Source organism: Suricata suricatta, chromosome 2 (genome assembly GCF_006229205.1).
Source record: "Suricata suricatta isolate VVHF042 chromosome 2, meerkat_22Aug2017_6uvM2_HiC, whole genome shotgun sequence".
In the NCBI taxonomy this organism is placed as follows: domain Eukaryota; kingdom Metazoa; phylum Chordata; class Mammalia; order Carnivora; family Herpestidae; genus Suricata; species Suricata suricatta.
The window spans coordinates 163,055,615-163,073,434 of NC_043701.1; the positions used below are offsets into that span (position 1 = coordinate 163,055,615).

The 17,820-nt window shown below is 41.1% G+C and overlaps 1 protein-coding gene across 1 annotated transcript in view; it reads left to right on the forward strand.

Annotated features, from left to right (window-relative positions):
* The window catches only part of SORCS3 (sortilin related VPS10 domain containing receptor 3), a 585,972-nt gene that overhangs the window by 475,752 nt on the left and 92,400 nt on the right, over positions 1–17,820 (forward strand). Inside the window, exons 10-13 of the mRNA XM_029932551.1 lie at positions 1,963–2,109; positions 3,849–3,951; positions 9,432–9,508; positions 12,642–12,733. Coding sequence (XP_029788411.1) covers positions 1,963–2,109; positions 3,849–3,951; positions 9,432–9,508; positions 12,642–12,733 — 419 coding nt within the window. The remainder of the gene's footprint in view (positions 1–1,962; positions 2,110–3,848; positions 3,952–9,431; positions 9,509–12,641; positions 12,734–17,820) is intronic.

Genomic DNA, 17,820 nt, shown 5'->3' on the forward strand with positions numbered 1-17,820 from the left:
TCTGTTAATACAGTGTTTTGAGCTTCTTGTAAACTATAAGAATATATTCCATTTCCATATATGATTTATATGAAAAATGTCCACCACCCAGTAAATGGTCACGTGTTAAGAAAAATTTATCCTTGTAAATATCTTCAAAGTTGATATTTGGAACTTTATTACAACAGTAGTGTGTGCATGAGGAAAAAGAATTTAGACTTTCTTGTATACATTTTTCTCTTCAATAATAAACAGTTAACCTTTCATTTATAAAAAAAAAAAAAGTCAGCTGGAGGGGGCCAGCTGACTTAGGTGAGACAGTGCTCTAGAATCATTATCTGGTGGCCAACAGAAAAGGTACCAGCTTTGTAGCTGATGATACCAAAAGTCCTCAATCAGACAGATGGTTCTAAAGAAACACAGTCCATTCTCTGTGAGGAATGATTGGTAATCAGCTTTAAGAGAAACACTTTCAAGGTTGCTTTTAAAGACTGAGGTGGTCTGAGAGCTTCGGAGTCCCTCGATGAGCATTTAAGACACCTGTCTTCCTGAAATGGTGCTGACTTCAAGCAGCGAGGGCAGGAGACTTTGGGGAAGGACAGAAGTTTGATACCAGTGCCCCTCCCCCACCATGGCTTCTGTCTCTACCCACTCTCTCTGTTCAAGTTAGGAATCTAATTATTTTCATTGTTGGCCATTTGTCAAATTCCCCTGGTGGTGTCCTTCCCAGATAAATTCTGTTCTCTGCTTGACATTCTTTGTCCATTATTTTGTTTCCTTGTTTTGTTTCCTTTTTTGTTTTGTTTTTGTTTTTATTTGGGTTGACATTCTTTTTCAAGGGCAGTCAGGTTACTTTAAAAGAAGAAGCAAAAACAAAATCTTCTTATTTCATCAAATAAATTATGTCATTAAAAAAATAAAAGAGCTCACTTCCGTGAAATTCTTTCCCACTGTATTCTCTCAGTTAACCAGGATCCTCAAAGAATGGGGAATAAATACACTTAAAATTCTGAGATATCTATTTCCAGAAAGACTACTATTCAACCTCATTTGTTTATGTATATTTAAATGATTTGACTTCCCTTGTGGCTCTGGAACATGCTTGGATTATTCAGGAAGTTAGGGAATCTTTCTTTGACCTAAGTGTTGTTATTCTGAGTATCTGTTCTTATTGCCCAAAATGTAGACATAGAAGGAATAAAAGTTTGAGTTGAATTTTTCCTTACTCCAGAACCTTTCTGGATCTTAATTTTTAAAAATTTTGTGGTGATGCTCTTCTTTCTTCTAAATACCAAGGGTATGCAAATTCCAGTACATCAGGAACTCTGGCAAGAGTGGTCCGCATTATCTCATGTATCCATTGTCAGCCAACTGAGGAAAAATAGGAAGGGCAGAGTTGATTCTGTCTATTTCAAAGTCGCCATTGGCTGAGACCCAATGGTGATATGGAATCTATGCAAAGTCACACAGAGAACCAGTGTGGCACAGCCAAAGATGGATGCCAGGTCACCAAGCTGGGGCATCTGCCTAAAAATATCTGTCTCCCTACTAATAAGGATGCCTAAACTTCCAGCATTAGGGATTATACCTTTGTGTTTTCAAAATCTGCCTACAAGCTCCTTTTGAGCAAAAGTGCATGTTCCCTAGAAGGGGTAACTCCTTCGGTTGTTATCAACCTGCCACTTCAGAGGGAATATTAACAGTTAAGGAACGATAAAATCCTATGAATACAGTGTACAAACATGTAAGGTGGGAAAAAGCATATGGGTAAAAGGGCAATGGGACATCTGGGTTCGTGTGTGGGGCGGTGCAGAGGTGGACATATACTTCTCCCAAAGACCACATGGCATATGGCATTTCTCACCACATTCCTCCTCTTCTCTTCTTTTGTACCCCCCCAAACCCCATGGAAAGTGCTGGTCTTCTCCAAGAGTATCAGCATTTGGCCCAACATGGTTCTCCATCTCTTGCCCTTTTTCCTAGGTAGCAGGTATCAAAGGGGTATTCTTGGCAAACAAGAAGGTAGATGACCAGGTGAAGACATACATCACTTACAACAAGGGCAGAGATTGGCGCCTACTTCAAGCTCCAGATGTGGACCTGAGAGGAAGCCCAGTGCACTGCCTGCTGGTTAGTCACCCAGTCTCACATGAGGTTCATGGACAAGCTGGTCACCTGGGGATGTTGCATCCGGGGCTTTCTTCCAACGTGGGGTTCTTAGGAAGTTGGGTGGTGCTGGGCAGGGATTTCCCACAACTCCCAGGGAGATGATCTATGGATTTAGACTGCTGTACCACTTGGATGGAAAGCTCAGTTGAAACCCTCAGGCTTTTACTGAAAAATCGGTATGTGCTGCAACTACTAGTAAGTTAAAGAAATGTTTAAGAGAAAGTGCTGTGTTCCAGGGTCCCAGACAGAGCTCCTGGGTAGAAACACACCTGTTAACCGATACTGATATGATAGTTTGATAAATGTTTGATAGATTCAAGGGAAGCAAAAGTTACCTTGGAAACCCAGAAAAGGTCGGGCTGGTGTCCACATGGGATAGGAGCTAATCTATCAACATTCCCAGGGTGCGAGGTATTTGGGATATTGAGGTCGGCACTCTGGAGGACATGCTGTATAAGAACTTTTTTCTGCCCTCAGGTGTGGAAGGGAAGACAGATCATTAACAGTGAAATTCACAACTCTCCATGTTCTTTAAAATTTTTAAAAATGTTTTATTTATTATTGAGACACAGAGAAACAGAGCATGAGAGGGGGAGGGTCAGAGAGAGAGGGAGACACAGAATCAGAAGCAGGCTCCAGGCTCCGAGCTGTCAGCACAGAGCCTGATACGGGGCTTGAACCCACGAACCTTGAGATTGGGACCTGAGCTGAAGTCGGATGCTCAACCGACTGAGCCACCCAAAGGCCCCTACTCTGTGCTCTTTTAAAGAGGACATGTGAGACACTCTTCTAAAGCCTCAGAAATGGTCATGTGTCCCCTTAGCCAGAAGTCGCCTTTTGCCACTTATTAAAAAGGTTTATTAGCCACTTACCATATCCTAGACATTATATCAAAAATTGAGGCTGTGGGGGCAGATGGGGCCTTTTCTCTGTTGTAGATTTCAGTCTAACCCAAGTTTTCTGCTTGTGGTGCCAGGAAGTTCAGAGATCAATGTGCACCCAACTCTAGAAGCTGGTCACAGAATGGATTTTCACTTTCCCTAGGCCTTACCCAAGGCTTTCTCTTATTTTCTTACCCTAATTTTCTCCTTTCCCAAATTTCAGCATTTTCTTGTTTTTTACTTATTATATAAGATACATCTCTATAAATCCCTAATCCTTTTTAAAAACACCTAAATGTGGAAAATGGGTAAATACATTTATAGGAGTTTTAGACAATGGCTTCAAACATTTCAGGTAAAATTCAGGTGACATCATATACAAGAATCTCATAATAAAAGAGTCACAGAACCAGTCTGGTTGAAGAAGAGGGTAGATGGCCTGGAGACTGCTTCATGTAGCTTCTTCTCTGTCTCCCTCCCAGGGCCACACTCCACCTGTGAAAAGCAGGATGTGAATGTCAAGATCAGATAGAGAGGAGTCATGATCATCATGTGGGAAGGAATGATCATAAGGCTGACCGTGAACTGGACCTTGATGGATGGGGCAGGGATGAGGAGGAAGAGGGGGCAGGGGCTACAGTTATATTGAGGACAGCTTCTGATGTGACCATAATTGCTGTCTGGGGCAGAAATGCCTCCTTGCCCAAATCTGAGTGGCTGTTTCTGGAAGCTGAGCATCTGGAAGGCTCATCTCTGGTGGGGCAGAACGTGAGTCAGAAGTTTGCTGGAATGAAGCTGTTTTCTTCTTCTCCATTGTAGCCCTTCTGCTCCTTACACCTGCACTTGCAGATCTCTGAAAATCCGTATTCCTCAGGAAGAATCTCTAGCAAGGAGACAGCCCCAGGGCTTGTGGTGGCTACAGGTAAGGAAAACATTCCCTGGGCTTCTTCCTCTCTGGGAGCTTCTAGAATATGTTTTTCACTTCTTGGCATCGTTTGAGCATTGGGTGAAAGCAATGGGTGCTCTCCCCCCAAAATAGGCAGAGTTCCAGAACTCTAATGCCAGTCTAATGCCCCAGGAAAAGAACTCCAGACACTTATAACTTCTTTTTTTTTTAACTTAAAAATTTTTTTAATGTCTTTTTATTTATTTTGGAGAGACAGAGAGAGCATGAGCAGGGGAGGGTCAGAGAGAGAGAGGGAGATACAGAATCCAGAGCTCTGAGCTAGCTGTCAGCACAGAGCTCGATGCAGGGCTTGAACCCACGAACTGTGAGATCGTGACCTGAGCCAAAGCCGGATGCTTAACCAACTGGGCCACCCCGGCGCCCTGAAACTTGTAACTTCTAGGTTAGTGAGCATCCCACACAGTCACGGAGCAGTCCCCTGTGCTTAGCAAGAGGCCAGAGTTCCTCTCAAAGTAAACTGACTGATCAGAAGGCTTGTTTGTAGTAGGGAATTCTCACTTTAAGACCTCGTGATATATGAACTTTACAGCTCACCAAATATAAGTTGAGGTCATTTTCTCTTTACACAGAGGATTCTTTGCAAAGGATTTCACCCCAGAGCTGTTTTTAATCAGGAGGTCTCTGGTGCATGTAAAGGTTTGTTTACACATGATTAACCACTTGGCCATGAACCTGGGGGAAAGGGCAGAAAAACCTAAGGTTGCATTGTTGGAACCACTGTGCACTGAACATCAATCAGAAATAAAGACAAAGCAACTCTGAAATGAAAATGAAAGTGTCTGGGGATTGTGTCTGATTAGCATGCATTTGATTTACATGTACCTTTTCAGGAATACATTGATGGCATAAAGCAAGACAGGCTTCTAATCTCAGAAGTTAGACCTCTGGTGTTAGGCTCTTTTCTAATGAGAGCAGATAAATTCACAGTGACTTCCTGAGATGGTACATTGTGTTCTGTGTCATCAGCTCGAAGCTCTGGCTCCTGGAGTTACTGCTCTCTTAGACAGCACTTCCTTCTCCATGGCTCCAGCTGCATGAACTTTGAGACACCATTCGTGACTGATTGCATGGATCAAATTTGCAGCAAGCGTAGCACTCCAGTTCATTTCTCCCAACCCCATAGGGATTGAATCCTCATATTTCACACCACTGGTCTGACAGGCTTCGGCCCAAGATAATGAGAGATGACAGCAGGCTCTGTTGCTGCTCTGGCTTGGGGAGTGACCTCCACACCCCCAATCCTTGAGGGTTGAATCTCTCAACTCAGGGACTACAACATCCTGAGTTGGCGTAGGAGGAACATGGAAAACAGTAATCAATGGTCAAACTAATATTATTTAATATGTCAACTCGGTAGCCAGGCATTGTCCTATGGAACTTAACCACTCTGAAAGTCAGTGTTTTCATTGGCAAAGTAGGAGTAACAGTATTGACATAACAGAATTGAAGGATTAACCAGAGAACTGGATTTAGGGTGCTCAAGCTACGTACCTAGGACATATCAAGTGTTCAGTACATATTGCCCGTTATCATCAGTAATATGACAGCAATTTAACCCTGCTCTTCTTGCATCAGAATACTATGATTTGTGCATCTCCTTCAACAGAATCCATAAATCATATGCATGCACTGTGCATACACCGGATGAATGAATACACTCTGGAAATTTGCCCTGCTATTCAGCTGAGCTCTGACACTCACTAGCCTTGTGAATTTGGCTTAGTTCTTCAACCACTAACTTGTTTTCCTCATTTGTAAAACACACTTATTTCTAAAACAGGCTCTTTCCCCTTACCTTGTGGGAGTTAAGAATTAGAAGACAATGTGCACAAGACCCAGGAGAGTGCTCAGAGCACAGTGAGGTGGGATTAGTTTAGTTATTACTTGTGACCATCATGTGTTTCTAAATTAGTCAAATGTTAAGTCTTTATGAATTAACAAACATGGAGGCATTAAAGATTTGTTCTGGAAAGTTTTTATTCATAGACATTTGACCCTTGAATAACCAGAGGAGTTGGGGGTGCCAATCTCTGCTTCGTGGAAAATCCATATATAACATTTGAGTCCCTGAAACTGAACTACTAATAACCTAGTGTTGATCAGAAGCCTTACCAACAGCAGACAGTCGATTAGCATGTATTTTGCATGTCATATGTATTGTATACTGCATTCTTACAGTAAAGTAGCTTACAGAAAATAAAATGTTATTGAGAAAATCACGAGAAAGAGAAAATACATTTATAGCACCGTACTGTATTACTGAAAAAAAAATCACATATAAGTGGACCTGTGCAGTTCAAATTCATGTTGTTCAAGGGTTAACTGTGTACCAGAATTTACTAGTGCCTTTTATTCTCCCCTTTGTAACTCTTAGAACTTCATATGGCCCATTGCCGTACAAATGTCCCTGGGACTTTGGGAAGGCTGCAGCGCAGCTGAGGAGCTCCTGATGAAAAGCCAGAGCTAGATCTCTGGCACTTGCCTCCTCATTCCCAGCTTCTCCTCAGCCTGTTGGCCAGCTCTCCCTGGGAGGTTGTTTGTTATCAGGAAAATAATTAAGGAGTCAGCCAAGGATGCCCTCGGTGGCCTGCATGGAACCTGTCTCTCCAGGGCCCTTTTCCATGTCCAGGCATTTCACCTGCCTCCAGGTGTCTGTGACCCTGGGCTCCCTCCCCTCTACCCATGCTGCCCACCACCTCTTCCTCTTTGCCCTGAGGTTTGTCCTTGGGGGAACTTCGTGGAGGAAAGGATTCATCTCTAACTCCTGTTGAGGCCATCTCAGAAGGCAGATGGAATTCCAGTCTGGAGAGCTTGACAGTTGCTTTTAACAGAGCAGGAACACTAGGGCTCTAAATGCTCTTATCACTGTGCTTTCAAGGGAGGCATCCAGACCCCCCATCTTCACAGTGCCTTCCAGTGTGCAAAGCACTCTCCATGCCTCATTTGCACAGCAGTGCTACGATGTGAAAAAGGTGGTAACTCTTCTCAATTTACAGATAAGGAGATGGAGGAGGAAGAGGAAGAGGTTTTGTGTCCACACCACTACGCCCACTACCAGCAGACCTAGTCCTGAGCCCCTTCATGTGCCACCTGCATGATACCCCAGGCTCCTTGCCATGCTTTCTGTAAACTGGGTCCAGGTCTCCACCCTGCAGTGGATGGTGCACTGGCTACCTTCTTTTCCACCTTTCCACTGAGCCCTTAGTCGCCTGAATGAGCATCTGTGCTAGTGAGACTCTAAAATTCTCTCTCTCTCTCTCTCTCTCTCTCTCTTTCTCTCTCTCTCTCATAAGTGTTTAACTAAGGAGCAGAGAAAGGTAGTCTTGAGAGGAAATGGGAACTTTTACAAGTTGTTTAGAGCTGCGAAAAGGGCAGTGGAACCTCCAGGATTGGTCAGTTAAGCCATTGGTGAGAGAAGCTCTGTATTCTCTGTGTCTCTCCTCTTTCCTCTCTCCCATCTCATCTCTTAAGGGGAACAGCTACATCCTCTTCTAACCCAGCCCACAGGCCACTTTGGTGAGTTTCCCAGTCCACGCCAGCCAGTGAGGCATCTTATTCAAATATTCTTTATCTGATGCCATAACCCAGATTCTTCCTGTCAGGGATTCCCCATGGGGTCACTTAGGGACTGCCTGTGTTCTGTGACCCAATTGTCCTGGAGACATCTTTTCTGTCCCTTTATCTGGAAACTGATTTTTCTGGTTCTTGTGCATCAGTAGCATCTTTTAAGGGCTCCTTTCAGTTGATGGAAGATATTTCCAAAAACAGACATCACTGTGAGCCTTGGATTCTCATCACCACAGAACCTGCAAAATAAGTCTGGAGGAGCTTTGAGAGAGAGAGAGAGAGGATGGGGGGCTTAGGAAGCTGGCAGAACCAGCTCCTACCGAGAGCAAAAGGTGATGAGACAGAGCCTAAGAAGCCATTACAGGAAGAGCAAATACCAGCTCAAGGGTGACTGTGCCCCTGTGCCTGCCTCTTGCTACCATCTTGGTAGGCATTCCTGGTTGATCACCACACTTTGTTCTCTTGAAACCAAACATGGCGTCAAAACCCTTCCTGTCACAGTGCTCCAGGCAGCTATCTCCAAAAGACTCAAGCTGATATTCTCTGCACCATCCCTCTTTTCTTTCTTCATCTGTGTCTTCCAAACCTCTATCTGGAGAGTTGAATTCCAGATTCCAGACAGATCTCCACAGAGCTGCTCACAGTGTCTCTCCTTACTCCACTCACAGCTACTGCCTGAGCCCTGAGCCCCCGGGGTTATTTTTGGAAGCCCGAGTGTCAAAACAAGTTGGCTAGCTGTGTGCTCCCTGGTGCTGATGGGAGCTTGACAAGTTGTAGCCTGGCTTTAATTTCTCATTTTGAAGCATTAAATGTCAGGAGCTCAATTAACATTTTCATTATTGCATTTTTATTGTGCTCTTATTTAGGCTACAGATGTGTGGGAGCTAACATTCCCTTCCTGCTATTTTTAAAGAAAAAATACCAGCCAAAATGATAAATCCTTACGTCTTTAGGGTACTCTCCTGGTTCTTGATACCTCCTCAAATGCGCATCAACATCAGAACATTATTTAATCATTTGTTGACTCATTCATCCATTCCACAATTATTTATTGAGCAATCAGCTACTACATTTGAGGCACTGTTATGGACTCTGGGAGATGCCCACTGGGGACCCTTGGGCAACATAGGTAGACTAGAAAATCTTGATCATTTCCTCTGTTAATAAACATAACCACTAGTGATGATGCCCAAGGAGAAGATAAAAGAAAAAGAGAGATAGAGAGGAAGTTGTGAAGGGATGGAAGGAGTAAGTGTGGCACAAACCAGATGATTCCTTCTGCCACGCTTGAGAGCCGTGATCTGCTGAGGGTAGCCATTTTGTTCTGGCCGCCCTGTAAATTTGGTTACATAGTTTATAATACAGGGTCATTCGTCTCTCTGGAACTCAAGAGACAGGTGGACTTGTTTAAGTTGGATGTATACCCCCATGTACACACACACACACACACACACACACACACACACACACACACTGGTTTTTCTTAGACTAAAATTATACATGCGGAGGAAGGTATCCTTAGACTCAACTTCTCCATGCATGTCTCTTGTTCTACTCTTTGCCACCTTCAGAGAATGCCTATAAAGATAAATTTTAAGAGACTATTGGTAACAGCATGAATAGTTCAAGAAATCTAAACTCATCAATATTGACTCTTTGAGTCTTACCTTTTAAAGATGAATTCCTGTCATATTATTTACCTGTGTTCCCATATTATATTTTTCTTCCTGCTGTGTTTTTGATATGACACCAATAAGGACACTGCACAAATAAACTCCAAACATAACTTAGAAAATCTTTACTCTCTGCTACCCTCCCCCACAGTCCCAAGTCTGTAAGCATTTACAAATGATCTGCTTATGTTTCAGGCAACATTGGCCCGGAGCTCTCATATACTGATATTGGTGTGTTCATCTCTTCCGATGGGGGCAACACATGGAGACAGGTAACTGAGAGAATTGGGGACAGGGAAGAGATGCTCTGCCAGCATCTCTTTTTCCTATAGATTCTCAGGCTCATTGTGACTTTGTGGCTGCAAAAAATATGGAAGCACCTATTCAGTTTGGTCCATTTTGCTGACAGATGGGCAGTGGGGTCAGATGGAAGTACTGGGTAAGGAATATAAATAACTGGAATTTTCTAATTTTTTTCCTATTCTTTGATTCAGTGACACATATGGAATAGCCACCAGATCCTAAGTACTATGCTATGCATGTATGCTGGGGATACAACCAACGAAATGGCTGTTATCATTAATATGCCATAGGATATATCTGGTCAGACAGATTCCTTTACCTTTCTGGGTCCATTTCTTTATCTACAAGATGAAGAGGTTAGAATAATAAAAACACAAGGCTGTTGAAATCTCTGGTGGTTTAAGTAATATGTAGGCCCAGCCTTAAGTAAGTAAGGAGCAGCTAATAGATACGTGACTACATGAAAAATTAATTCAATTTTACAAACATTTGTAGCACACTGTCCAATGGAACTTTCAGCAGTGATGGAAATGTTCTGTGTCTATGCCATCCCAAGGGGCTGTTGAACACTTGAAATGTGGCTAGTGTGACAGAGGAACTGAATTTTTTATTTTATTTATTTTGATCAATTTAAATTTAAATCGTCTCATGTGGCCACTGTATTGAACAACACAGATTTATACAATGTCAACTATGTGTCAAGTACAAACCTCAGGAGACAGTTGAATATTTTGGAGTCCCTTTCCTCAAGGAGTTCAAAATTAAGTAGGGGAAAACTGCTTCATAAATAACTAGCTATAGTTTAGAGTAATTGAAATATTTTAGTGGCATTCTTAGCCTGCAGAGTGAAGGGAGGAATTGATTCTACTTAGGGAAACTTGGAAAGATTTCACAAGAAGATTTGGCATTTTGGCATTTTAGTAGGTCTTACATGTGAGAAGGTGAGAGGAAGACAAAGGAAGAGCCCTGAATGTCTTTATGAAGGGGAAGCCACTGTCTGCAATCTAGTTGGACAGGTCCCGGTTTTGATCCCTTAGTGAAATGTCATCACCATCACCATCATCATCATCACCACCCCCATTGCCACTACTGTCACCACTACCACTATCAAAAGAAAAATTTGCCTAGGACTACTGCTTGAAATCAGCTATTTTAAGTACTATAAGGCATATGGCAAAGAATACGTTAAAGGTTCCTACCCACAACACCATAATCAGGTAGATAAGGAACAGATATATAATTAAAAACATACTTTCAGAATATAATATAATCACTTTTTAAATACTTTTTTAAATTTATTTTGAGAGAGCATGTGAGCAGGTGAGGGGTAGAGAAAGAGAGAGAGAGGGAGAGAGAATCCCAAGCAGGCTTCATGCTGCCAGTGTGGAATCTGACATGGGGCTTAATCCCATGAACCATCAGATCATGACCTGAGTCAAAATCAAGGGTTGGACACTTAACTGTCTGAGCTACACAGGAGTCCCAACATAAACTCTTTTAAGTGTCAAATGAGGATGGAACTGGATCATCAAGTCTTCTGGTTTAGAAACTCCCAACAACAAACCATTGACCCTCCAACTCAAGAAATAGCTCACCTGGCCAGGCGGCCACTGCAACATCCCTTCCTTGTGTTGTCACTACTTTGGTTTTCTTTTCTGTTTTTCTAAATAGCTAAGGATTTCAGTTTCCACTCCATTACTGGACAGAGCAATTGTTAGCATTGGCCAGAATGATAGGAAAGTGTAAAGATAATGACTTCTCTCTCTTCCCCAGTGCAAAAATCTTCTTTTACTCCTCATCCTTACACTTAAATCCAGCATCTCCATTATGTGGAGTATCACAGAGCCCACCTTTGAGCTCAGGAGGGAAAATGCTGGCATTGTAGGCCCAAAGTTCATGTTTATATATGATATATAAATGAATCACCGTGAGGTCCTTTTTGCATTAAGACTGCCATTAGTATGGACATGTTTATTTCCTTAAAAGACAAATGTGAGAAAGGAAACCAGTTGAGAGGTTAGGTTTTTCTCCATGGTGTTCCCTAAGGCAGACCTCACTCCTCCTATTCCCTCCCTTTTAAATATGTTTATACCCCCTCACTTTTTGCAATGTGTCTCACTTAACCCACCATCCCAATCTCTCCTTCTAACCTCTTACAGCCACCACTGGTAGTTAAGAGCTAGAAGGATTATCCAATTCTACCTTCCTTTAGATCTATAGTAGGAGGTTGGTTCTCTGCTATGGAAATGGTTTTTGTTTTGTTTTGTTTTTCCTGTTTCAGGTTGGAGATATCATAGTTACATATAGTAGAAGCATCGATATGTGTGGGATTACATCTGAAGTTCTTATAGCTCAGAGCCTGACATCATAGTAGATGCCTATGGGGGGATAGATGGATGGATGGATGGATCACTGAATGTTTGAATGACTTAGTGAATGCATGAAATGAGTAATGGACAAAAGGATGAATCAAAGAATGAATAATGCTACATCCCTGGAAGCACTTTCTTCCAATACACATTCAGAGTAAAGATCTTCAAGGGCCAAACTTAGACCTTCATCCAGCTTACATGGCAACCTAGGAGGCAGTGTCTCTGTCTAAGAACTCAGTCATCATGTATACCATAATGCCTAGAGAAACTGTTTTTACTTTTCCCTAGACAACTTATGCACAGCACTGTAAGGGACAGACCATTTATAAATTAGAAAAACCTGGGTAGATGAGAAAGGAGAGAGCTGAGTAGTAAGTTACTCAAAATGCAAAATGGGTAAACATTTTTTAAGTCATATTTTCCTCTGGTTATCAAGCTAAGCACACATCTTATTGTCTCAACTTCTTGTAGCACATCAGTTCACAGTACTAGTGGAAGGATCCCTGAAAATGTCATTTCAGTGACTTAGGACAGTTATTTGTTCTCTGCAAGCCCATTTCCTTATCTGTTAAATGGGGATGATGGTACTTGTCAAACTACCTGATAGGGTTGTGGGAAGGCTCAGAACCTAGGTGAAATAATGCATGTGAAAGACTGTGTAAACTGTCAAGCACTCTGCAAATGTAAGGCATTGCTATGATTGTTGTTGTTGTTGTTGTTGTTGTTCCAGATCTTTGATGAAGAGTACAATGTCTGGTTCCTAGACTGGGGTGGCGCCCTTGTGGCCATGAAACACACACCTCTGCCAGTCAGGCATTTATGGTAAGGACAGCCCCCTACCCTATTAATGAGTTGGGGTTTTTTTTTGGTGGAAAGTGTTGGGACAAGTTTTTATGCATGATTTTATACCTATTTACCCATTTCCTCATTCATTTATTTACCCATCCATCCACTTAATATACATTCCATCATCTAACTTTTAGGTAGCAGTAGTAGACCAGATCACTTAGATGGGACATATAATAAATAGAGTGGGGTAGTATAAATGGTGCTAATATAAGGCAGAAAAGAGCAGGAAGGACCTGTGGGTTCAAGCAACCAAGATTAAGAATCCAAAATACAGGATATAGAAATAGCTGCAAGAAATTTAGGTTCATGTAGCAGATACTAAATTCAGTGCTATATAAGTTGAGTTTGTGATGTCTGTGAAAAGAGATGATGTTTATTTGTCAGATATATTCATTTTAAGACAGTAGTCTGGGCTGACACTCTAGACTTGGAGTCATTAACCATCAGATGGTAGGTAAAGCCATGGCAATGGCTCAATGGCTGCTCAGGAGAATAGGTACAACAAGGATAAATCAGGGACTCCTATGTAACACTGTTGAATATCAATATACACAGTGGAAAATAAATAATGAAACAGACCAAGAATAAGTAGCCAAAAAGAAAAAACAAAAAACACAGGAGAAATGTTTTCATGGATGCTGAAGAAAAAGGTGATTAATAGCACCAAATTCTATAACTGGACCAAATTAGTTATGGAATGAAAAACAATCTAGGATTAATCAATATAGAGGAGTAGAGGAGGTCAAACGCTACTTTGTCAGAGTAGTTTCAAAAGAGAAGTGGGGTTTAAAGCTAAATTGCAATAGATTTATAAATGAAGTGAGTGATGAATGAATGAATGAATGAATGATAAGCAATGGAGTAAAATGGAGACAGATAACTCTTCTCAGTAAAGTAGATTATGGAATGAGGTTGTGTGTATATGTGCAAGATCCTCCAGTTAGGACAAAGATCTGTGAGAATATACTATGGTGATGATGATGATGATAACAACAATGACGATGATGATGCCGAAGATGCTGTTGTTTGTTCATGCTTTTGGCAGGAGATAAATAAGTATTATGTGTATTTATATGCTGAAAGGAAGGGATTTAAGCTTCAGATGGCAGCAAAATGAATATTTGAGAGTTAATATTTAGCATTAGAGGGTACCATTTAGAGAACAGTTGTTGGAATGAACCTCAGGTTCAAAGATGGACTCTGGCTTAACTTCCAGACCCTTGATTTTGGGAAACTACCCCTTTTAAAGTAAGGATTTTACTGGGAAATATCAGACTGTAATCAGGAAGAGGCATAGGATTTCCACGTGCCAAATTTAAGCTTCAGCCACCTTGGAAGGACTTAAAAAGGTTTCTCCTAATTTGGCCTTTTATTGGATTAAACCATATGAACTTGCCATTTTTTTGGAGATCAAAATAGTCAAATATTGTTAGTTTCTTAGAGCTAAAGTTAACATGAAGCCAATGGTTTTACCAACTGCTGTATTTTCCTATGAGGTTATGAGATTAAATTTTGAAAAGATGAATGGAGCCATTTGTAATGAAAAGAACTCTACCAATTGATGAATGAGCATGTAAAAGTTCCCGTTGTAATTGTTTATCATCTTGTTACTATCGATTATATACTTTTTGGATAGAATCATAAGACTAGAATTACTTACTACTAATGACAGAATTTTTTGGAGGAATTATTACATTCCAGGCACCATTCTAAACCCTTTAATGAATTATCTAAGTTGGTTCTTGACACAACACTAGGTATGTGAGTATTCTTTTTATCACATATTTACAATGGCATTGAAATGCAGACAAATTAAATACTTTGCTCAAGGCTACACAGTTGGTACCTGACAACACTAGGTTGGGTCTCTGTTATGGATGCTCTTCTGTTTTAACTGAATTTTCCAATCATTAATGAGTATACAGAGGCTTATCACATGGTTATAGCCCTCTAGGAGATCATGGTTATGATAAAGAGCTTAGATAGTCTATGTATCACCAGAAATCCAAGCAATACCTGCTAAAGCTTTCTGGCCATGTGTGTCGTTGGGATCTTAGCACAGGATGGAGTCCTGCCTAGTGTGTAAAGGATCTTCATGCAGATGGTGACATGAGAGTTGATTTTTTTTAATGTTTTATTTATTTTGATACAGAGAAAAACTGAGTATGAGAGGGGGAGGGGCAGAGAGAGAGGGAGACACAGAATCAGAAGCAGACTCCAGGCTCTGAGCTTATACACACAGAGCCCGATGGAGGACTCAAACCCATGAACGTGAGATCATGACCTGAGCCAAAGTCAGAGGCCTAACTGACTGAGCCCCTCAGGCACCCCAAGAGTTGATTTTTAAGAAAAAGATGCCAGGAGTTAGAGGATGAAAGGCAAGCCAAGGGAAGAGAAACTCTGACCAAAGCCTGGGATTCAGGAAAAATAGGTAGTATTAGGTAAAACATCTGATTGGAATCAAGAACATAAGTTAAGGTGATAGGACTCATTATGATTTAAATACTGGGTTGAACCTGTAAGTAATCTCTTCTATTGCAAAGACCTGCTTCTTTGTGGAGGGAAGAGCTTCTCTACTGAGGATAGAGTAGGACTTGGACTCTCAGAGATGATTATTTAATTCTTTTTCTTTTTTAACATTTATTCATTTTTGAGAGACAGAGAGAACAGAGCATGAGCCAGGGAGGGACAGAGAAAGAGAGGGAGACAGAATTCAAAGCAGGCTCCAAGCTCTGAGCTGTCAGCATAGAGCCTGACATGGGACTCAAACTCACTAACCATGAGATCATGACCTGAGCCAAAGTCAGGCACTCAACTGGCTGAACTAGCCAGGTGCCCTGAGGATTACTTGACTCTTAAAACAAATTCATTTGTTTGTTTGTTTTTTCACCAAGAAAGGCAACATCTTTAGCCCCTATCAAGAACTTCCACTTATGTGTCAATAAGAGACAGATAAAGCTGAGCAGATGTCTTCCACTTCAGTCTTAAGAGAAGGAAGTGATAACCCCATCTTACACTTGACTATCACCCTTCTGTTCTTTCTCCTTCATTATGGTAGGAACCTACTGCATACTTAGTGGTTGATTTCTAGACCCTTTTGTACAACAGTTTCCTTATTCTAAGGAAAAGAGGAATTTGGTGGTGTTCTTGCCTTTGGGGGACAGAAAAGGGGAGGAAAGGTATTTGGCACGGACTAGAGAGTTTTGGTTTGGGTTCATCTTACCATCCTTCCATCTGACCATTCAGTGTGTTCTGCAGTTGTTTCCCACCCCAGACCTGGTCACTTTCCTGAAGGAGCATTTGTCTGGGAATTTCTGGAGGCAAACCATGCAAGCTGGGAAAATTACTTAAAATTCTTTCAGGGATACATAAGTAGGATAAAATCATGTCTCAGAAAGTCCTCAATACAAAGTTTGAGTTTTCCTTTGCTCCATGAAATATCTGTTTTGTTGGACAAAAATGTTTGCAAAGTTAAGAAGAAAACAGCTGCATTCCCACTGAACTTCCTTGTATAATAACAGCAATGGTACCACCTTCCATTTGCTTGCCTACTCCAACTTACAAAGTATTAAATGTGAGTTTTCCAATGAAGCTATTAAGATGCCATTCTCTCCACTTAAAGGAGGTTGACACAGCTGTTTGTCATAAATGCTACAAAGATATTGAACTTGGACTCCACCCATGATTTCTACTTACTTGCCTACCTATGAATGCCAGTCTCTGAAATAATTGCTGCAATGGTTAAATGCCAGCTTCTGAGGGCATGCATTAGAACACAAGAAATCTCTCATCCAAGAATTCTCCTTTGCACTTCTCTTTTAAAGGCTAAGTGAGTGTTTTGTGAGGACTTGACCATATCATTATCATCAGTGTTTCCTTATGAAATTCTTGATTGATACTTGAATTGCAAGCTTGTGAAACACAAGCAATTTCTTCATCACCAGTAGCTTCTAATTAAGTCACAGCTTTCAAGGTAAACAAATAGCTCATTTTAAGTGGAAGAAAAGTTAAGTAATCAGTTCATTGTTATTTTCTGTGTAGGCCTCAAACTGACGATATTTTGTACATAGATGTATATCTATTTGCATACAAAAAAAACACCAGCCTACACACTCTCACACAAGGGTATAGTGGTTCTCAAATTTAAATAATAGCTACATTGCCTTTCAGAGAAAATAGGAGTCATAATTGAAAAGCTGAGGAAACTTTAGCCAGGCTAATAAGGCATGCTGTTTCCCATAAATTGAAATGATAGGTAGCTAGATATGCATGAAGACAAAACAGCATCCAAATGAACCCATCTATTTGTGACTGTGTACTCTTGGATGCATAGAGATTAGAATCTAAGTGCTATTTCAGGTAAGCCCTTCATCCGATATTATCTTTATACCATAGATGCATTAGGGTGAAATGAATAATGGTGCCCTATGGAATTCAGTGCTCTAATGAAAACTCAAATAGTCAGAGCTACTAATCTGCAGGTAGATTGGGGTCCTACTGTTTGCTTGCCATGACAAGCTCTCAGTGTCTCCTTTCAATAGAATGTTCTTGGAAACAGGAAATGAAACATCACCTGGTCTTTTTTGTTCCTTTGTTTTTCTATAAATGGCTGAGAATGTTAGTGTTTTGTTCAGAAAAACATTCACATGAAAACAACAGTTCCAACCAATACATGCCTCTGAAAAGGGAAAGTGTGTGTACTACTGTGAAGAACTTCCAGGTGGCTAAAATGCCACCCCCTCATGTTTTTGTGCTAAAATAAGATGGAACAGTGCACCTAACCAAAGGGAGGACACTGATTTTCCATGAACATCACTCTGTTTCTGTGCTAGAAACTTCTGGGGAAGGAGTTGGTTGTCCTTGGAAGATTCTCTTTCTTTTAGTGGATCTCCTCTCAATGTTATAAAGTCGTAGATGCTGGAATAAGGAAGGGTCTGGTTTCATACATGGTGTAGCAGATACCTCTTGGACACACCAGAGGATCACTCTACTTCACCACAATACCACAGTGGTGATAAACTCAGATATACCCAAGACAGAGATTTTCCATCTTGTATAAT